The sequence below is a fragment of the Pipistrellus kuhlii genome, unplaced genomic scaffold (genome assembly GCF_014108245.1).
Source record: "Pipistrellus kuhlii isolate mPipKuh1 unplaced genomic scaffold, mPipKuh1.p scaffold_m20_p_10, whole genome shotgun sequence".
Lineage (NCBI taxonomy): Eukaryota > Metazoa > Chordata > Mammalia > Chiroptera > Vespertilionidae > Pipistrellus > Pipistrellus kuhlii.
In genome coordinates this window covers 24795479-24819113 of record NW_023425405.1, presented here as the reverse complement: position 1 = coordinate 24819113, position 23635 = coordinate 24795479, and the positions used below count along the sequence as shown (strand labels likewise).

The 23635-nt window shown below is 40.7% G+C and overlaps 1 protein-coding gene across 1 annotated transcript in view; it reads right to left on the bottom strand.

Moving 5' to 3' along the window:
• The window catches only part of CNTNAP2 (contactin associated protein 2), a 1655787-nt gene that overhangs the window by 94058 nt on the left and 1538094 nt on the right, over positions 1-23635 (bottom strand). The window contains exon 20 of the mRNA XM_036429148.2: positions 20606-20739. Within this exon, the coding sequence (XP_036285041.1) occupies positions 20606-20739 (134 nt within the window). The remainder of the gene's footprint in view (positions 1-20605; positions 20740-23635) is intronic.

Here is a 23635-nt window from a genome sequence, read left to right as displayed (position 1 = left end):
AGTTCCCCCAAAACTAACAATGCCTGCTGTATAATAAACCTTAGCCTTTGATATGTATATCTACTTTGCCTCTGGGCAATTTGTGTTCATAAAAGAGCTAGGGGTCTGGAGATTTGGGGAACTTGGTTCCTGAAGCTAAGCCCTCCTCTGGTGCCCCCCTGGATTACAAATTTATATTATATTCCTAGTCTCTTTATTAATTTATGCCACTGCACCTTCTCCAAACTCCTGAACCCTTTTAGATGCTGGATATCACCCACTGTCATTATCTTACAAGACAATTCAGAAGCTGATTATAAAGCAACTAGAGGCCTGGGGCACAAAAGTCATGCATGGGGATGGTCCCTCAGCCCAGACTGCACCCTCCCGGAATCTGGGACCCCTTGGGAGATGTCCCACTGTTGGTGTAGGCCTGATCCCACAAGACCTAAGCCAGCAGTCGAACAGTCCTCTCGAAATCTGGGACTGCTAGTTCCCAGCTGCTCACCTACCTGCCTGCCTGATTGCCCATAACCACTCTACCTACCTGCCTGGTCACCCCAACCACTCTGCCTGTCTGCCTGATAGCCCCTAACCACCTCTGCCTTGGCCCCTGCTACCACAGCTTCATTCAGAAGGACATCTAGCATGATTTCTAGAAGGGCATTCAGCTGTCTGGTTTAATTAGCATATTTTGTTTAATTATTATAGATACTAGTTATTTTACCTAATTTCCTTCTTAGAGATATGGTATAAATGTAGCTCATGGTTTTTATAAACTTTTGTTTCAAATAACTTGAATAACCACCAAATTTAATCAATATGCACAATGGGTGGTTTACATAATAATTAACATAATTAGCATAAATTAAATCACTTCCTATGGCATATTTTTTTCTGATGATTTCAAGGCAAACATATTTTGCTAAATTGTAAAATGACCTTCCAGGAATAAGGAAAAATAAATAGATGGATGAAAAAAAGGAGGAAGAAAACCAAAAATTCAAGTGAAAAATAAAATTAGAACTGGTCAGTTTTGAAAATAGGTATTAATTAACAAATATAATGTTGCTAAAATGATATAATGGAATAGCACTTTTTTTAGTAATTACATAAAAGAATAAAGATATGAATGAGAAACAATATTTGTACGACAAATATGATCGAGTCTTTCTATTTGCCTTTGTAACTTTGATTTGTCACACACATGTTTTCAGGGGTTGTTTAAATTTGGTTTCTGTGAATTCCTGGGTAAGCTGTGTGTGGGCAGTTTTAATAAGGCGGTCAGTAAACTCAGGAAGTATCTGTTCAGTGAATCTACAAATAGGGAAAGTGTTGTAGTCTGGTGCATGTGATGCTATCGATGTCATGCTGTTTATCTGTTGAAGCTGAGACTCGTCAGTGGGTGGCTACTCTGATAGTTAAGTTTTTTAAAAAATATATATATATTATTGATTTTTTACAGAGAGGAAGGGAGAGGGATAGAGAGTTAGAAACATAGATCAGCTGCCTCTTGCACACCTCCCACTGGGGATGTGCCCGCAACCAAGGTACATGCCCTTGACTGGAATCAAACCTGGGACCTTTCAGTCAGCAGGCTGACGCTCTATCCACTGAGCCAAACTGGTTTTGGCGATAGTCAAGTTTTTTTTAATGTGGGGACCTCACAGGTCCAGATACAAGGATGTTATTTGAAGATGAGCCCCTCACAGAAATATAGTCAAATCTTTGGATGTGAGCATGTCGGCTGCATAGGCACTTGCCAATGTGGCCTCCTGGGAAGGGTACACCTTCTATGGTATGCCCCTCCCATAGGCCACCTTGAGAATAGGAGAACAATGATCACAGCATGGCTTGACTGCTGAGGAGGTGTCCCTGCAGGAAGAGGGAGACCTTGGCATGAGGTTCAAATGACGCCTCTGACCACATCTCCTTCTAGGCAGCGATCTTTCAGTAAATGACATGACTCCTATGACCTAATGCTCCACAAGGACTTTCATGTGATTTTGCTGTCCAGGAACCTTGTGAACTGGGCCCGGAGCTAAGCTGAAGATTTATATACGCAGATGTTCCCAGATGTGGTCAAGGTGCTTAGACTCTTGTTTTGGAAATAAGACTTATAAAACAACATATTAAAACAGAAAATAAGATATTACCTTAAATTCTAAAATGTATGACATGGAGAATAATTGCCATCATGGTTTAAACACCTAAAATGGCAGAGTGGAAGCATTTGGAGGAAGGATATGTACATATACCAATTTGTCAGGGTATTGAGGTGATTGGTTGCATTGGTCTTTAGGATGTGTTCTGGAGAGAAATGGGAGATGACAATGGAAGGTAGTAAAGGAAGCTAGATTGTGGAGGGCTCTGAATGCCAGGTGTAATGTTTGGATTTGATCCAGACATGGTTGGGGTTATAGTTTTTAAAGATTATTCTGGTGAATATCTCCACCAACTTGTTACAGTTGTTGTCTGTAATCTCAATTTCTTTATAAAGGAGGGCAAATTCAAGATGTTATGTCTGCTGAGCACCTGATTGCTCTGGGCCTAAAAGTCTGGACCCTGTTTTGGGGAGAGTACTGAGTTTGAACTGTGTATTAGACATCTAGTAGTTGCTTAGATGTTCAGTAGTCAGTTTGGCTTATGGATCTGAAGTTCTAAGTTGAGATAATTATTTGGGAGTTTAGGGCATATTGATAAAATTTAAAGTCACCAAAGGAGTCCATAAAAACAAAAAAAGAGAAAGGACTAAAGACTGAGCCCATAAGTATGCTAACTGAAGAATGGTTAGTAAAAGGAGACTGAACAGAAGGATCGGTCAAAAAGGCAGGAAATAAGAAGAGGGTGGTGTTCTCAAAGGCAAGGGGTTACTTATATTGAATATCACCTTTACTAGTAAGTGGAATAATATGAGAACTGAATTAAAGTGAGGAGGTCATTGATGATCTTGATAAGAATAGCTTTAGGGGAGTGGACAAAAGCCTGACTGGGAATGGGTATAAGAGGAAATGTAAGAGAAAATCATCATGATACATGCATCTGACAATGAACTCCTGTCCAAAATGCATAAAGAACTCTCATAACTCAGGAGTAAAATGACAACAGTCCAATAAAAAAAGGGCAAAAGACTTAATCAGACACATTTTACAAAATATTTACCAATTGGCACATGAAAAGTTATTCAACACCACTTAGACACCACTATGTGCCCACTTGAGTGGATATAATCAGAAAGACTGACAATATCAAATACTGGTGATTATATGGATCTTTGCTGAAGGGAACATAAAATAGAAAACAATTTCTTATGAAGTTAAACACAGACATACCATGCAACCCACCAATCCCATTCCCAGATATTTATCCAAGAAGAATGAAAAAAACAAGTCCACAATCTACATAAGTATGTAAATGTTCATAACAGGCATGTTCACAATATCCCCAAACTGGGAATGATCCCTATGTCCATCAAAATGTGAAAGGATAAACCAATGGAAGTATAGTCTTCTATGCAATACTATGCAGCAGTTAAAATGCAACCACAACATACACAACAAGAAGAATGAATCTCAGAACTACCATGCAGAGTGCAAGGTGCCAGGCATAAAAGATTACATAAACTCTATGACTTACACAAAGGTATGGAACAAGTCACACTAACCCGTGTTTGTATAAAAATGAAGAAATGGGGAAAGTGGGGTCAGGAGGAAATTTTATTTTAAGTAGGAGAAATAGGGTTTGTTTGCTGCTGGGAATGAGCCAGAAGAGAAGGAAGACAGAAGCGTCTTGAGTAGGCAAGAGGGGCTGAGTGGAAAAATGGAGAAACTGGCGTTAAATGGGACTCTCGAGCAAACTTAATTTGCCTTTGTGTTCTTCTCTGAATTAGAAAAGCACACTAAGTGGCATTTTAAAGAGAAGATTATCATGTGTTCTATATCTGGGGATGTCAGGCAGGGGCTGGTGGCAATTCTAAGTTAGGGGGTTGGAATTAATGGTCCACATGGGCCATTCTGATTCTAAAATTATCCTAAGCAAATACTACCACTGAAGTTTGTAATTTACATTATAGTTTATAAGGAAAAATTTTGAAGAGGTTTGTGACAATCATTTTTGTTCTCATATCTAGGGAAGGAGGTAGAAAGGATATTATTATAATCAGTTCTGGGGAAACTGAGGCACCAAGAGGTTTGTGCCTAACCCAAGCCCATGCTTAGAGTCAGCAATAAATATTCACTTTAATACACATTTGTGTTATATAATGTTATGTGCAAAGTATCCTGATAAGTGTCATTAGAAATAAAATTTCCCGACTTCCTGCAATTCTAGGACTCCCTGTCACAAGACTCTAATCCTGTTTCTTATTTTTCATTTTTCTATCATTGTCATTCTCCTGACCCTGGAAGCTAATGGCTTTTAAGTAAATAGTATTCATTGATCAATGGTTCTTTGCCAGATGATATTTAAAACACTGAGAGAAAATGTAAGTGCTGTATGTCTAATCAGACTTATAAGGGCTTTATGGTTCTAAGCCTATTTAATGAAACAGCATTTTCCCTTTATTGGCTGGTCTAGGATATAGATTTGCTAAAATCGTGACTGTGGAATGGTTCTCATATGAGAGGTGTTTAAATAAAGCAATCCCAGGTGCTTTTACTTTATTGATCTTTTTAATGCCCTGGCTTCAGTATTTAAATGAGTTTGAATTTGTTTCTTTAATGGTCTTTTAATAAAGCTAAGCTGACCTGGTTCCTTTTGCAATCATGACACTGTAATGACAGGAAAAGACTAATAATAAAAATGAATTCATTTTATGTGGCTGAAAAGGTTATATTTCTATTGATTTTAACTGTAATATAGTTAAAATCCTTGTTATTAAAAAAAAATCTCAGCAAACACATCCTTTTTAGTGCAGAAGCTCTATCGATATTACTTTGCCAGGAGGTTTTGGCAGCAATAACAATATTCAGGAGGGAGTGTAAACATTGGCATTATCAGAGGCCTGAAAACCACATCCTTCAAATCCTGTTCCAGGTGGAAGAGTGGAAACATGCATCCAGAAAACTGGTATATACAGAGCGACTTCAGAATGTGGGAACATGCCATGGGCATAAAGCTCAGCTTGATGACCAGATCTGCTAACATATAGAAAGCAGAAAAACTGAGTTCCCCGAAAACACTCAAATTTGTTACAGCTATGTTCGGAGCCTGTTCCAAGAAGTAGAAGGTGGAGAGGGAGGATTTAGTAGAGGTGGTGAATGGGGAATAGAAAAGACTTGGAGACATGATGTGAGAGAGAGAAGAGCATTCACTCTTTTTCTTGTGACTCAGACTGTGTGTGTGTGTGTGTGTGTGTGAGAGAGAGAGAGAGAGAGAGAGAGAGAGAGAGAGAGAGAGAGAGAGAGAGAGAGAGAGAGAGAGAGAGAGAGAGAGAGAGAGAGAACAAAATAGACTGAGATGTGCAAGGCTAAGCAAACCCTCCCAGTTTGAACACAAGGGCAGACTTCCATTTATATAAGCAAGTGCCATTGCTATCACAGCACTAGTTAATACTAATGACCACTAGAGGGCATCTTAACACTAGCTCAGGAACTGCTCCAGGCTACCTGGCCTATCAAAACCCTCACTCAGTCCCAAGGCTGACACATCCCTCTCTTGAGTAGGGATGTGTGTGAAGGGCAGTAGGTGACCCTTCAGAACCTGGGCCTCATGTTGAGATTCACTTATTTTTTCAGGGTGAAGATAAATTTATGTGAGCCCGGAGCTTGCTTTCAGTTAACTATGCATGGGAAACAACCCTCTCTGCCTATTGCACTAAGAAATAGCTTTGAGAATTACAAGCTCTGAGAGCGATTTCAGTGCTCCACAGAAGGATATAACAATAGAATGCCTCTCAGATTGAACTCTGGTTTTCATGCCATACAAAATAGAAATCTAGGAACCTTATCTTCTTTCTTAGAGATGATTTATGTGTTTAATGTGTTTGGGAGGAAAAAAATGAACTCTGCGTCGCTGGGTTTATAAGCTTTGGCTATGTTCTAGAGAAGGAAAGAGAGAAGTGACATCGCAAATCCTGAGCTGGGTCAGAAATTGCATTGCGACCGCTTTCCCACTGAGCTGTAAGAAATGTACAGTGGAGTAAACACATTTTTCTGGTGTGGAGGAATGGAGGTCCCATCCAGCCCTGCATAATTCATCTGCAGATGAAACTGCTTTAGAAAAGAAATGAAAACCTTGGAAGTGTTGACATATTCATTAGGTGTCTTTTCCTATTTCTGATCAGATGAGCAGATGGGTTGAACTATTTTTTTTCTTTTTCTTTTTTTTAAATAAATCTTTATTGTTCAGATTATTACAAATGTGATCCTCTTCCCTCCATCAATTGCTCCCCTCCACCAGGTTCCCACCCCACCCTCTGTCCTTTCCCCATTCCCCATTGTCCTCATCCATAGGTGCACAGTTTTTGTTCAGTCTCTTCCCGCACCCTCACTCCCCTTTTCCCCGAGAATCGTCAGTCCACTCCCCTTCCATACCTCTGATTCTATTATATTCACCAGTTAATATTGTTCATCAGATTTTTTTAATTCCCTTGGTTTTTAGATTCACTTGTTGATAGTTACGTATTTGTTAATGATAATTTTTATCTTTATCTTCTTCCCCTTCCTAAATAACCCCCTTCAGCAATTCATATAATTCTGGTTTGGCAGTGATGAACTCTTTTAGCTTTTCTTTATTTGTGAAGCTCTTTAACTGTCCTTTGATTCTGAATGATAGCTTTGCTGGGTAGATTATTTTTGGCTGTAGGTTCTTGCTATTCATCACCTTGAATATTTCTTGCCATTCCCGTCTGGCCTGCATGGTTTCTGTTGAGAAATCAGCTGACAATCGTATGGGTGTTCCTTTATAGGTAACTACCTGCTTTTCTCTTGCTGCTTTTAATATTCTCTCTTTGTCTTTTGCTCTTGGAATTTTAATTATGATGTGTCTTGGTGTGTTCCTCCTTGGATTCCTTTTGTTTGGGGTTCTGCGGGCTTCCTGGACTTGTAAGTCTATTTCTTTCCCCAGGTGGGGGAAGTTTTCTGTCACTATTTCTTTCAATATTCTTTCTGTATCTTGCTCTCTCTCTTCTTCTGGAATCCCCATAATTCTGATGTTGTTTCGCTTGAAATTGTCCCAGAGGTTTCTTACACTATCTTCAACTTTCTGGATTCTCTTATCTTCTCCCTTTTGCAGAGGAGTGTCCTCTGGCTCTTCGTGTTCTAAATCTTTGTCTTGATTCTTGTGATCTTCCAGTCTGTTTTTAGGACTTTGTATAATATTTTTTATTTCAGACAATGTTTTCTTCATTTCTTGTTGATCCCTTATTATTTCTAGTTGCTCCCTTTTCATATCCTCATAGGTCTCATTTATTTTATTGGCCTTTTTTAGGATATTGTTGAATAACCTTATAACTGTAGTTTTGAACTCAATGTCCAATCTTTTCTTTTCCTCCATCTCCTTCCTTTGTCTCCTTCCTCTTGTCTGCATTTTAGTTGTTTCCCTGATTTGATGGAATAGCTTTGTGTTCTAGGTGTTCTGGTAGAGCCCAGTAGCACAGCCTTCCCAGTTACCTGCGGTGGACAGTCTTGGTGTAGCCCTTTGTGGGCTGTGTGTGCAGTCTTGTTGTTAAGCCTTGCTTATTGTTGATATTACTGGGAAGCTTTGATCTCCAAACCAATTGGCTGTGAGGATCAGCAGAGTCTCAGCTAGGAGGGCTTCTGTACTCTGCTTGGATAGGGCGGGGTCTCGGGGTGGCGCAGACAAGCTTTGGTTCCCTGTCAGTCTCGCCTTAGAAAAGACCTGTTCTCGGAGAGTTTCGGAAGATTGGTTGCAGGCACGCGCACCTCTTTGATAAAGGCACAAACAAGCTTTGGGTTCCTGCCAGTCCCTCCTTAGAGAAAGCCAGCCTCTGGGAGAGCTTCTGTGCTCAGCCACAGGTAGGGCGGAGTCTCGGGTTGGTGCAGACAAACTGTTTTCCCTTGGACTCCTCCCCAAGTCCCGCAGTAATGGCCTCTGGCTTCACACACCTCTGAGAGATCATTGCCCACTGCCTGACAGTCTGGCCTCTCCCTGTCTGGGGCCATCTATCAGAGCAATAGGGTGATTCTGTTTTCCTCTCGAACAAGAAAGCCAATTGCGCGTTAGCTGTCTGCCTTCTCCGTGCACCGGGAGTAAGCCAGTAGCGAACTCAGCCCGGCCCGCCAGCAGCAATCTCTGTCCGGCCCTTCCTCTCCGTGCGCCGGGAGTAAGCCAGCGCCTTTTCGAGCACACAGTTCTCCGTACCTTCACAGTTTCTGAGGTTCAGCGTGCCTTCTCTCTCCTTCCCAGATGGCAGAGCCTCCTCTCAGCTAGCTGTCCGGTGCTTCAGGGCAATGCCTCCCCTGTTTTTCAGTTCTAAATTCAAATTTGTTGTGGTAGGCTGCATTCGGGTGTCTACCCTATGCCGCCATCTTGGTGTCTCTGAACTATTTTTTTTCTTAGTTTCCTCTGTATAATTTTTAAGAATTGTAGGAGAGTAAACTTTGAATTCCTACAGCAAAAGGTAAGTAAAAGAATGTAGTCCTCCCACCCCCATGGAAAACCTTTAAGAAATAGCCCAGCTGCCTTTGTAAAGTCTCCTCTGATAGCTTCCTCCCTCCACCCGCTCTGGTGATTAATTTTTCCCTTTCTGTGTTTCCTCAGCACAAGTTCACACTTCAGTTGGTCCTTGGTTCATGTCTGTGTGGTTTATGGTCGCTTCTGCTGAACTGTGGCTTATGGAGGCAACAGCCACACTGTCTGCCTACTAGGTGCCAAGGACTTGCTCCATGGGTTAGTCTGCAAATCAATGCATCTGAAGGCCATGTTGATAATGACTTGGTTGATATATTCTCTCTCTCTCTCTCTCTCCCTCTCTCTCTCTCTCTCTCTCTCTCTCTCTCTCTCTCTCTCTCTCTCTCCCCTTTTAAGAAAGAGAAGGGAATTGGGAAGGAGGAAAGGGAAGTAGCATTTATTGGCAGATGGGCTATGCTAGATGTTTTCCTATGTATTTTCACTAAACACTCACAAGCTCCATTAAAACAGGCAGCCCTATTCCTAGTTCGCAAATAAGGAAACAGGGAGTTCGGTAACTTGCCGGAAAACACAGAGTTACAAAGTAGAAGAATCTGCCAGTAACGACTCCATTTTATTTATGGTTTAGAGACAACCTATGAATGTAGCCATCCAATTCTCTGGGGGTCTCTGCTTAGACTCATACCACCCTCAAAGGAAATCTCTCTTTATGAGCTATGGTTCGATTACCAGCCCAAACTACTAATACTTCCTTCTGCTATACCCCCTTTCTATTATTTACATGTTGATAGGGAGTCCAACTTGATAAATCTCTTTTAGAGGAAGATGAGGCAGAACAGGTTTCTACTATCTGGAGAAATGTGTTTGGAGAGTGTCTACATCTTTTCTCTCCTGCCCAAATATAAACTCCTTAATGGTAAAAGTCACACTTTGTTCATCTCTCCTGCCTCACCAACTCATCATTTATCTGAATTTCTTTCACTAGGTAGCCAGAAACTATTGATTCTCTTTGAATTTATTTTGAATGTGTTTGAGTTTATCTCAGTGTCACCTCCTATCAGAAAGCATGTTATGGTGCTGATGACCACCAAACTTCATCCAGGCCAGGCTTAAGGAATGGTTGTTGCTTAGAATTTTTCCAACATGTGGTGGGCTGGGTGATAAGTCATGGGTAAGATATTATGGTAACAAGATATCATTGAGTTAAATTCTTAGCAATCCTCATATGGTTTTCATGTAAGAAAGGTGCATTGTTGATGGAACAGTCCAAAACCATCTTGAGAACACTTTGCCTTCTCCAGTGGGACCTTCACCACATCTCCACTGCACACCCAGAATTTGTTTCTTTACATACGGGGGTGCCCAAACCTCTAAGTGAAGAGCTGGCCTCAGCTTACAGCGGCAGGTCACCTTGGCAGTGGGTGGTATCCTGGGAACAAATAACTGTGTATCTACTTTCTCTTTTTTGGAGACACTTCACCATATAGTTCTACTCTCTGTTCAGAATTAAACAAGGCAAACTTGCTATAATACCCTTCTAAGGGCCAAGGACCTATAGCCCAACCTAAAACCAAATTACAAAAAGCTAATGAGGTTATGGGGTTTTTGGGTGTATTCAATTGTGAATAGGCTTCTCTGGATACATGGAAATACTGAAAAAAGAACAAACTCTGACTAGCAAAGAGACCAAATTGATGGGGAAGTTTCCAATTTTATATCCTTCCGTCTTCTCTTCCCAGATATCTTCTATGGAATTAAACCCTTGTAATGATATAAGAAGCTAATAACATACTGACCTATGCCCTCCACAGAATTAGATGTAATGAGTCAGTCTTCCATTAAAGTGGAAGGGGAGGTAGTAATTACTTGCTCAGAATCTCAAGAGTGACTACGTGGCTCAGAGTGTTTCCAGGAAGGGAGACGTGGGGACTTGGAAGGGCTCATCATTATTCTTGAATTCACCTCCCTCCTGTCAAGCACACTTGTAGTGTACACCAAGGCTGTGAGTTCATCATCTAGAGTAGATAAACACTAAATGAGCCACAGGCAAGAAGTTACAGTAAATGTAATTTCCAGAAAATGGCCTTAGGCTAGCTAGGTCAATTTTCTTTATTTGTTCTGACATCCCTAAAAAGATTTAATATTTCCAAACAGTGTCATTTTCTTTAATAAAGGCTTGAACAACCTCTGATATTAAAATTTTCAGGAGTGTTTACAGCTATATACTTTTTCTTTATTGTTCTTTATTGGCAGAAAGTTGAAAGGTAACAAAGGCACATGTTTTTTAATAATTGATCTGAGTTTCAGTGTCTAACTTCAGTCCAGGCTCCATGTTACCAAAGAAGGAAGGATGCTAAAATGGAAAGAACAGGAGGTGCTGTTCATGTTTACTTAAAGATCTGATGTGGAATTTTTTTGTGTGTGACAAAAAACAACAACACTGGCCTCAAAGTTGGACTTCTTAGTTCTTTTTACTTATAAAGTTACAATTTTATGACACTCAGCAAATGCCATTCAGTCATTTCTTTTAAAGAAATGTTTTCACCTCCATTACATTATTTTTTTTCCTAAGGAGAGTATCACCTAATTTTGAATTTCAAAAATGAATGTAATTTTTCATAAATTGCAGTAGGTAATATATCTTATTTAGCACAAACACTACTCATGTTTTATTTTAAAGGCCCCATCATATTAGTTTTATAAAACTGAGATATTGCTGTATCCACTTTTATATACCTTTTTTGTTATCTATCAATACACTGTAGTGAAGGGATTTAGAACAGGGCTCCTCAAGATGTGGGACTTTGCCATGTGGATTATTTTGAGCTGAAGGCAATGAAGACTTGCAGGCTCAGGAGAAACTTCCTCCCTTAACTATCTAGAAGAATCTAAATTGAGGGCCTTGTCCATCATAAGAGTTATTACCAGAGATAACCTTTTCTTTTCTTTTTTTTTTTTAAACCTATCTAAATGGCAGGGCATATATCTGATTACTGAACATCTGCTCTTGTTATCGATCTGAGAACAACCCTCCTGCTTTCCAAAGCCTCAGGCACCTAATATTACTCCTTAGCTCACAATGCCATTTATATCTCATTTTAACTTTCTGTCTCTTTAACCTTTCATAGAGGGGGATCTCTGACTCTCTCATATATGTAGAGTTCCCATATGTATGTAATTAAATTTGGTTATTTTCTTTTGTTAATCTGTCTCATGTAGGTTTAATGATTAGACCCGCTGGCAGAACCTGGAAGGGTAGAGGAAAATTTATTCTTTCCCACATCAGAAATCATGCCAAGTCAAGTTTTTTTAATTTGGTTTCCTAATTAGGCAGATGTGCTGGCCTATTGCATCTGAGAAGCCTAACTAATCCATGTCCAATTAAAGAAGTGTTTAGAGTCTGGGCTTGTGAATCAGGCAGACCTGGATTTGTGCCTCAGCTTTACTCCCTGCTGACTTCTCTGTGTTTCTGTTTAATCATCTGTAAAGTGGGAATAATGGTACCTATCTCATAGGCATGTGAGTTGCATGAAGTACATCCTTTGAAGCACTAAGAAAAGGGACTGATTCATAGCATAATCAAGAAACATCGGTTACCCTTACTACTACTACTACTACTACTACTACTGTTACTGTTACTACTACTACTGGTATTAGTATTACTAGAGGCCTGGTGCATGAAAATTCGTGTACTGGGGGGAGGGATCCCTCAGGCCAACCTGCCCCCTCTCACAGTCTGGGAGCCCTCAGCGGATGTCCTACTGACGGCTTAGGCCCACTCCCCATAGCCAATCAGGGGAAGGCACTGACCCTATCACCTCTTTGCTGCTGCTACCTCTGGCCTCCCTCTACAGGAGGCGACCCAGCGATGATGGGGAGGCGATGCCCCCATCATGCCTCTGCTACTGCCACTGCCAGCCGTGTGGCTGCCTGAGTCTTGGCCCTCACAGCCACTGCAGTTTGCCTGAGCTTTGGGCCTTGGGCAGCGGCCGCAGCCATCCACAGACTGCCTGAGCCTCGGGCCTGCCCTGGGCAGCGGCAGCCGCCAACTGCGGCTTGCTTGAGCCTCAGGCAACCACAGAGGTTTTGTCTGGAAGAAAAAGCATCAAGTCCCTACCTACCCATACATGCTGCACCTGCTGTGCATGTAGCCTCCTGCTGATCAGTTGTTACGGTGTGATGGCATGATGACCATTAGCATATTAGCTGTTTATTACATAGGACTAGTGGCCTGGTGCACAAAATTCGTGTGTGGAGGGGGCTTCCCTCAGCCCAACCTGTACCCTCTCTAATCAGGGACCCCTTGGGGGATGTCCGACTGCCGGTTTAGGCCCGATCCCACAGAGGTCTGGCCTAAACCGGCAGTCAGACATCCCTCTCACAATCTGGGACTGCTGGCTCCTAACTGCTCTCCTGCCTGGCTCCCTGATCACTCCTAACCGCCTCTGCCTGCCTGCCTAATTGCCCCTAACCCCTCTGTCTGCCTGCCTGATCACCCCTAACCTCTCTGCCTGCCTGCCTGATCACTCCTGTCTGCCTGCCTGATTGCTCTTAACTGCCCTCTTCTGCTGGCCTGATCTCATCCCCAAGTGCTCTCCCCTGCCGGCCTAATCATGCCCCCAACTGCCTCTGCCTGCCTGATCACCTCTAACTGCCCGCCCCTGCAAGCCTGATCTTACCCCTTAATGGCCCTTCCCTGCCTGCCTGATCTTGCCCCCAATGGCCATCCCCTGCTGGCATGATCTCACCTCTGCTTTCCTTTGCCAGCCTGATCACCCCTAACTGCCTCTGCCTGCCAGATCATCCCTAACTGCCCTCTCATGCCGGCCTGATCTTGCCCCAAACTGCTCTCCCTGAAGGCCTGATCTCTCCCCCAACTGCCCTCCCTGCCAGCCAATTTGGTTCTGATTGGTCAGTTTCTATGGCAGTCAGCACCAAAAACTCCAACTCCTAGGCAGCCATTGGCTCCTCACAGTTCTCCCAGACTTGATTCTGACTGGTTGGTTTCTATGCCAGTCAGTATTTCCAGGCCTATCGCTGGGCCTGATCAGAGATGTGGGGCTGATCAGCAGATCCCTTGGAAGCCTGGAGAGAATTAGAGGCACAGCTGCTGCCAAAGCCCAGAGAGAAAGAGAGAAGCAACAGCTGATCAACAGCTGCTACAGAGGTGTGAATCAGACCCTGCTTCTCTCTTTGGGCCTCTCTCTAGGCCTGATCTGCAGTCCCCTCGGCAGTTAATGCTGGGTTGCTGTGCCCACAACGGTGGCAGTCAGTGCTGGGTCACCATGGCAACCCAGCACTAACTACAGGACTGACTTCTGGTGTTTGGTTGAGCCTTCGGTCATTTTGGACATTACAGACCCTGGCCTTTTATATATTAGGGTTATTGATCTAATAGAGTTTTCTCTTATTGGGATGAGATGTAATTCCCAGCATCTTTATAAATATTCTTGAGAAAAAAATTACACAATCTTTATAGCATATCTAACAATTTTAAAAAAGCTGTTCTATTAACCTCTTTTCCTAAAGATGCTTTTAACCTGCCTATGCTACCTCCCAGCTGCAGGTAGCATTTTCTGAGCCATGGAGAAGATTGTCTCATCACCTTCTAGACTGCTCTCTCCATCTTCCTGTCTCTGAACACAACATAGGTCTAAACAGTTATCAGACAAGCATGCTACTCACTGTCTCCCACTGCTACCTTAATCAACTCCAAACAAAACATGAATGCCCCCAAAGACTTAGTTTTATATAAACATTTTCAAAAGTCTATAAAGCAAACTATCCAAGATGAGCCTTGATCCCTTGACTGCTTGCAAAGGTGACTGAGTCAATGGTATGACTGGCCAGTGGAGAAGGGTCTGTCTCTTGTGGGCACTGGGACTTTCTTAGTCCCCTAAATCCCCTTAATCTCTGTTTTCCAAGCTCCTTCATGGGCCTAATAGCATTAGCTTTTCCCAGCTCATAAGGTTGAGCATATCAATGAAAGGATCTTATGAAAGTGTTCGGAGACCTACATAACATGATCATTAAACCCCTTCCTGTGTAGAGAGTCTCTCTTGAACAGAGGAGGTTACCTAAAATGCCTTCCAACTGACCAGTTCTCCACACACAGAAAATGGTGTTAGTGGTCTCTGCCCATCAATGTTTTATGACATTAACATACTACATTGCTTCCCTAGGAAGCAATTACTTTTCATTTTACTACTAATACAATTCCTCTGACAATTTTTCATTGTTGCTGTTATCTATATTATTTACGTATTTTTGATCTACAAAAAGCAGTACATAATCAAGGCATAGGACTTGGTGAGTTTGGAGATACTCACCTGAAACCATCATCACCATCTATGCTATAAACATATTCATTCCCCCCACAAGTTTCCTCCTGACCTTTTCTTTATTAGTATTATTATTATTACTATATAAGAATACTTAACATCTACTCTCTTCAAAAATGTTTAAGTACACAATACAGTATTGTTAACCATAGGCACTGTGCTGTACAGATCTCTAGGACTTATTCATCTTGTACAATCAAAATTTTGTATTCCTTGACTAATATGCCACATTTCCCTGGCAACCAGAATTCTATTCTCTGCTTCTGATTATGAATCTGTCATAGATTAATCATATATGTGGGATTTGTCCCTCTAATAATTTGTGACAAATTTCTGCATGTACCCCAGACTATTGGTTTTATGGCATTTAGTATCTATACAGGACTATGAACCATTTGATGTTACCCATTTCAGAGTTATTATTTCTCCAGGTAATACTTGTCACTGAGCCTTTTCCAGTGGTGGTATTTTCAACTTATGGGATAAAAAGAGGCTAAATCTACAAAGTACTCATATTTCTGCATCTTTGTTCTCATTTGGAGCACATACACTCCCTGTTCCTCCATGCTCTCCATCACATGGGGAGAGGTATGGAGTATGTGTGACTCCCTTATCCCCATGTGTCAGTGTCCTACCCTTTCTTTGAAACCTTATAGTTATAGCAATGAGCTACTATATCTGTTATTCTATCATTTTCTGGCATTAGTACAAACAACTCTTTATCAACTTATGATGAAGGCATGCAATATTTTGTAAAACTGTCACCTCACATAACCTAGAAGACAGACTAAGTGCCTGTAACCTATAGCTTCAAAACAGCAGGAATGTTCATGAGTGTCAGCTTCTTCTGGCTGCTTATGTCAAGAGAGAAATGAGTTAAAAAAGAACTGGCCAGTTTCCAAATATTGGTGAAAGGGCCTAGAGAAAAGACCAAAATTTTTGAGCCTTCATCAGAGAGTAAGAAATAAAAATGAGAACATTTTTTACTAACAAAGGCATTTTAAGATTTCTTTGCTCAGCAAATTGACTCAGCCCCACAGGTGAAGTTAAAATTGAGAGTCTTTCCTTTTCACCCAAGCCTTTTGTTTCAGATGGCCTGAAGGTAGCTGCCATGACCTTGAAAGAGAGGCATGGGCACTAGGAAGCAAATGATTATGTGGGTTGAAGATTTACATCTAGGAAAAAATGTAGGGTGTATCTACACAAAATTGACTTCAACAAATAGATCAGAAACCAACTCAGATTTTGAAGGTTGTTATGCTGGAAAAGAGACAAGAAAGAGGTCTGATATATAAAGGGCTTGAGAATATAAAATAACCCTTAGTATAATTGAAAACTGCAGGAAACGAACCCTCAGGGCTTCACAGCTTCAAGGAAGGCATCATCCGAACACTCCATTCAGCAGTGGCCATGACAGATCTTGGAAGAGGAAGAGTCTCCCAGAATATGGAGCCATGGAGAGCCAGGCAAGTAATGGACAAGAATTTGACCAAATTAAGAAAACAGACCACTGCCAAGGGATATGAGAGGATTGGTGGCCATGGGTACTCAGAATGTCCTCCCTGCTAGAGACTGCAAGACTTTCCTTTTCTAAAATGATATCTGATATAAGACCGACTTTTATTGGGATGAATCATTGATATTTCGGAGTTTACTTGTCATAGCAACTGCTTTTACCATAATGCTTGTATATATTTTTTTATCCCTAGCATTTAGCACACACTGTTATTGCTGTAGGTAATACTTCTCTGGACCTTTTTAAGATTCATACTCAATATGTAGCTTGATTAACCATTGATGCAACTGGTTTTGTACAATCTGGTTAAAATTCTGATTTATAGCAGGTAATAAATAGTTATCTTTATTTTAAGAGATGTCATTGAATTTTTTTTTGAATATTTGTTTTAAAAATTCCTGGTGAAAATAACTGGTCATGGTCTATGTGGTAGAAGAATTTGGGAACCTCGTCATTGTTTGTTCATGGGGACTTGGAAGAATTTATAAAGAAAGTTCTTTTTTTGCTTGCAGAAAATCTGACCATCTTCTTGGTAAAAATGGGATGGCCCTCCAGTTTAATGAGAGCCAAAATCATATGTCCTTACCATATGCACATTTAACTTTTAGAAAATATAGATTCTAAGTATTTGTGCCAGAGGACATATTCCTGAACTCTATTGTCTAACTTCCATCAAAACCCAAAAGATATGCTATAGTCATTCAAATAACATACAACTTATTCAAATTTTTTTTGAGTTAGTTTTATCCTTAGACTAGGGCAGAATATCAGAAAGCTATACAATTTCAGCCCTTTCCCCCCATCCACTGCCTGTGAAATTGTTTGTGATAAAGTCCATTTTTAGGTTACGCTTGACTTTCCTAATGATTCTTGTGAAAAATGTTGTTGTAGAAATGTTGTTGAAGACATGGTCTGCTTTCTTACTTGGGCTCACTATGTGACAAAGAGGATGAAGGGTCTCAACTATCATGGCATTTTTAAAAATATCTGAAGAAATAGAGCAATGTTTTGTAATGTTTGGGGGTGGCTACATATGTGTGCATTTATTTTATCTATACTTTTGCAAATGTTTGAACTACTTTATAGTAATAGTAACATTTCCACCACTACCACTCAATTTTTACTGGCCAGTGGTATCCACTTTGAAAGTTTTATGACCTTCTTTCCAGACATCTATTAGGTAGTGATGAGAGCCTGGGTAAACTCCTAAGTGTAATAGACCTAGGTTCAACCATGCTTTTGCTACTTCCTGCTTTCTACTGGCGAGTTTCACATCATGCTTTGTGAGGACTAAATGGAAGAATGTGTATAATGTGCTTAGTGGAGTGCCTGGAACAAGGTAAGCATCAATGTAAGTGAGCTTTTATCACAGTGTGAGATTGCCTAAGTGAACCATGCTATGGGCAGCTTTCTCTAGCAGTGAATATTATCCATGGTGTTAAAAAAGAAAAATAAGAATAGAGTGGGACAAGTTTTATCCTCATGGGTTGTGTACTTCTGGCCATGAAGAAGTTAAGGGCCAAATTTACCCATATGGGTGAGAACTATGACCTGGGTAATTATGATCTATTTTCCCCTTGTCTTGGAGACCTACTTTTTGTGACTTACTTTAATTTTCAATTTCATTTTATGTTCCCTTATAAACCTTAGATCCTTTGTGCAATGTGGTCGGGATAAAATGGAAGAAAGAAGAAAATCACCATGGACAGCAGGAAGAAAGGAGAGTAGAAAGAAAGGATTTATGATACAAGTTGTTGAAATTATTCATTGTGATGTTCAGCTTTTGGATGCATGCTAATCAGCATGAGTTTTCATCACATACAGTACTTTTTCAGGTGCTCTCTGCCTTCCGGGATTTGTTTTACATTTTGACTGGCATTAAGCCTTTAGCTATTATCCCTGGTGCAAATGTGAGTTTTCACAAATGATACCACTTGAGGGTTGTCACGGGTTCTGGTTCATGCTGGTGTCTGACAATTCCTGGAATCAGTTCTTCATTATCTATGTGGAGACGAGGAATGTTGTTTTTTGGAAGCAAATGTTTTACCCAAGGTCAATTTCTCTCAAGTGCTCAGCACCAGGGCATGTGCTCAGGAAATGCAAATTATCTTAATGTTAGCTTTGGTCAAACCCTGCTAGGGAAGTAAATCTGCTTTTAAAAACACCATAAACACAGATAAACAGCATCTAAATTATAGGATGTCTGAGTATATATAAAATTTCACCTTAATTCCAAAGACATTATTCTATAGTACTTTAAAACTCACCTTTGAATTAGTCTTTGGTTCCTGGCAACCAAATAATCCTGAGCAATGGGAACAGACTCTTCCCTGGGTTCTCGGCTGTCTCTGTATAACCCACTATCTGAATTTCCCTGGCTTTTCAAGCTCTAAAACTCCAGGTTCTGAAAATAGTCCTTCCCACTCTAATTCACTGTGGCAAACTGCCGCTCTGATTAAGTTGATATTTGTTCTTAAAAAGTTGCTGGTTAGCCAAGCCAGCGTGACTCAGTGGTTGAGCATTGACCTAAAAATCAAGAGGTCACAGTTTAATTCCTGGTCAGGGCACATGCCCGGTTATGGGCTTGATCCCCAGTGTGTGGACTTAATGGAATGTACCAGAAGGAAGTCCTTCTTAACCTACCCTATCTCCAAGCTCTCATTTTGGAAAATATATCCAGAAGTATAATTATTTAGTCTATCCCTCTACTCTTTGCTCCCACTCACCCCATCCTCATCTTTGCCTGTGGTTCTGCAACCCACAGTGCTCGGTCTTAATAGACGGGTGTTTTCTTGGAGAGAGTGAGGGTTAGCCTTGCATGAATCTACAGCTGTTGCAGGTCTCCTCTGTTATACTGTCTTTAGAGCCAATTATTGAGCTCTTTTTATCTTTTAATATTATTTTGCAATTGTAAAATGGCAAGATAAGTCACTTACTTTAAAATAAATGAGATGGCATTGTTTAAAACAAGAGAATGGTTCCAATGAAAAGCCAATAAACACATGTTGATAAAGTGCTATAAAACAGGAGTCATGGACACAGATGGGTTGGTTTACTTAGTAAATAATTTGCAGGACCTACTATGTGCCAGGCACTTCGCTAGGCACAGAGACTCTGCTGTCACTGTGAAGTCACCTTATTTCCACTATGTTTGGCTACACAATAAGCTGTAACTTCCCGTTGTTATTCTTTTTCTAAGAAAGGCCTATCCTTAAAATACCCGCTAGCATTGATGGCTATAGGCCAAGCATAAACTCCCTATCAAGTTATGAATTTGACATCCACCTGTGCTCAGAAAGAGACAGGGCTGCACCTTTTCTTACAACCTGCACTTCCCTCAGCAAGGAGCCAAATCTGAACGAGGTCTGAGAGGCAGCTGAACCCCTGCCAAATGACACTCCACTCCACTGACAGAACAGCATCCCCGCAGTTCTTCCTGCCGACAGGTATCTTTTCTGAACTCCTGGAGAAGGCAGTGACAGTTCCTATCCTTGATCTTTTGGCTTGGTTCCCAGGGAGACCTCCTCATGCTATGTTTTATTCATGGTGCCTCCCAGGCTGGTTTCTTTATTGTAAAAATTGGTGGTAGGAGTAGGCATAATACAATGAACCTGACATAAAATTCAAGCATCATGAAAAAACCATCCCTTTGTGTGCTAAGAGTCTACAAGCAGGGTCTGAGATTCCGTGGAAGGTTTGTGTTCTGAAGATTTTTAAGACAAAGTATCCACAGAGACCAAAAAAAAAGAAAATACAATTATGCATATCATGTCGGAAGAGTGAAAGAAATAGGTCAGATAAACCAAGGTAGCTTTTGCTGGGAAATGTTAAGCCTCAGACATCTGAGCACATGGAGGAAAAAGATGGTGCCGTGGATAAAAACAGTAGGTTGATGGCTGTGTGGACCATAGGAGAAAAGCTACGAGAATATACAGAGTCAACATTTATTCTAGCTTCTCCCTATGAAATTTCATTTCCATCAACTTCATCATTGTCTTTGCTAGAAGAACTATGCATCTTTCTACTTCACTAATTAGGAATTTGTAGGAGAAAGTATGAGCATGCATTTCTTCCATCTGTCCCACCTCCCAAACAAAACCAAGTAAAACCAATGGCCAAGTATTATAGAGGTTATCATACTATATCATACACAATTGATATGCACACATATGTGTACCTTGAGCAGTATGGTCTTCTCATGACGGGTGATGTTAACACTGTGGGGTTGTCCATTAGCCACATTCCTGTGGTCTACATCAATATTATACGGCTCTCTGGTGCCACCCAGGTTGTAGCGAATCTGAAGATTTCCTATATAAGGAAAAGGGGGGAAAAACTCAGTAATTTTTTTCCAGGTTTCACACTTAGGTTTGCATTGAACCCTGCTCCCTCCTTTGATGTCCATCAATTACATCTGCCATTCTGAATTCTGAGTCACTAGCTCTGAGGCACACTCATCCATGAGGGTTAACAGCACCTGGCACTCACGTGTTTACAATCTACAAACAGTGAGCCATCAGTGACCATGATCTCAAAGTTTGAGCAGCAAAAGGTATAAAATGATCCAAGGTAGGAAAGTGCCTGGGAAAAAAGAATGAAAATATACATATAGGAATGTGGAGGCTCCACAAAATACACTGAAGAAAAAAAAAAATGCAGGACATAGGGACAGTCTCACAGCATTGGCAAAGCATGCCATTTGCTGTATGAAAGAATCATGAGCATATAATATTAAAAACAAACCTAACTTATAAAAGGTAAACATATGGCATTTGGGGTGGCTTTGCTGACACCAAGGGAGCAAAGAGATTACTTTTATTTGAGGTTAGAGATTGCTCAATCCAAATGCAAAACAAAGGAAATGATGGGCTTCCCAGGCCCTGAGTCCTGGTTGCCTCTGTGAAAGCTCACTTTGACTGGATGTATTACTCTTTGTTCCATCCTTCTTGTTTCTTCCCAATAATGACAAATGATATTCAAGAAGATACATGTAATATTGTAGATCCTGTTTTTAATTAATCTGCATGGCAAACGTAACTTTATTGTCTTATTTATGATTTTTAAAGACCAATGTTTTTACCTAATTTTTCACTCAAATTGGAATCTTCATTTCAATAGCTAACATTTCCAAGGTTAAAAAAGGGAGTCTGACCAATTGCAAATCACCTCATGGATTCCTTGTGGCCTCTTTCATGCACCTTCTATAGGAACAAAACTGATATTCTGATTTTTAAGTTGTGAAATAAAACATAATAATTAAAATTTAGTGCACAGAAATAAAAAAGATAGTCAATGGAAACCTCACCAACCCAAGGTAACTACTCTAACTCTCTGGCCAAATCACCTTCCAGATATTCCTCATGCACTTATATATACACAAATAAATGCAATAGTTCCTAAATGCTGCCTTTCCTCATCTAGGCACCCCAGCATTATAAGTGCTACTTAAAATATTCTGCCAAGTTCCCAGAGTTGAAAGAAACATTCATTAGGATGATCAAGAATGAATTGCATTTTCTATTTTTGCACTTGAAGTAAATTCAACAAACCTCCGCTAGTTCTGATTTTTACCTTAATATTTATTCTAGATCCCTTTACTCACAGCATTTCAATTAAACATTGTTGTTTTCATCTCTGAAATGTTTCTAAATTGCCCCATTCTTCTCCATCTCTGTACCCACAGGAGCTCCATGGTGCTTAGAACGCCTTGTGTGAAACGCACAAAAACAACTCCCTTGCTATCTCAGCTCCATCAGAGCCCCTTGCCTCTGGCCCCTGGTTGGCCACTCCATATCAGTGACTGTCTTGACCTCACATCTTTGTTGGCCACTCCATATCAGTGACTGTCTTGACCTCACCTCACTTTCTGGTGAGACTCCTGTTTCTCTGCTCTTCCCATTCTCTTATCAACACCTCAAACCCAACAGATGCAAAAACAGACTCTTAATCTTACCGTGCCCCCCTCCCCCATATTCCACTGCAGTTTTCACATTTTCTTTCATCCCTTCAGCTACTCCTGCCAAAAGATCCACTATCTTGACTCCCCTCTTCCTTCTAGAATACACGTATAGTCTGTCAACAAATCTTCTTGGCTCTTCAAAATATACCTCAAATCTTTTTGCTTTTTATCATCACCATTACTACCCCTAGACCAAGCCACCATCATCTTAGGCCTGAGTTACTGTACTAGCCTCAAAGCTAACCTCTTGCTTCTGCCCTACCCTCACCTCCCCCACCCTGTTCTCTGCCCCTCACAGACCCACATCCTCTCCACCTGATACTTCAAATGATCCCCTGCTCAGAACCTTCTAATGCCTTCCACCTATCTCACTTGTAGTAAAAATGGAACTCTTCATGGGCTCTCTAGGCCCTATATGATCTTCCACTATCACCTCTGACATAATCTCTTATTATTCCCCTCCTTGCTCACTGTAGCCTCCTTGCTGTTTCTCCAGAAGCCAGCATGTTCCTTCCTCAGGACCTTTGTACTTACTAATTCTTCCATCTAGGATGCTTATACCCCAGTTATCTGTCTGGCTGACTCCTCACTCCCTTTAGGTCTTTGCTCAAATATCATCTTCTTAGTGATTATTTTGGTGGCTTTTTCATTAAAAGCAGAATTTACCCATTCCTTTCTGTTGTCCAGGCCCTCCCTTTTCTGCTTTATTTTCCCCCCTATTATAGTTCTTATTATACATTGTACTACATATTGTCTTTATTTTATTATCTGTGTCTTTCCACTTAAATGTGTTTCATGAGAGCAAGGACTTTTGTATATATCATTTATGATATTATTCCAATGTAGAGTATAATGTCTGATACTTGGTAGGTGTGAATAAATATTTGTTGAATGAATGAATGATGATCTCCCTGCTTCTGTGCTTTTTTTCTTTCCCACATTTTCTTTGCAGACAGGTCTTTTCAAAATGCATAACTGATTATTTCAATGCCTTACTTAACATTTTTCAAAGTCTTCCAGTTGCTCATAAGATGAAGACATACATTCTTATTGTACCTTATAATGCCTTGTTTGGTCTGAGTTCTGCCTGTTACTTTATTTTCAAATCATACCATTTACCTTCTCTCTTTTCACGTTTGTTACCTTCAACTTCTCGTATGCCCTAGAAATTAAATTCTCCTTCCTATCTCAGGATCTTGGAATATGCTGCTGCCTTTTCCTGAGTTGCTTATCTTCCCCCTTCTTCAA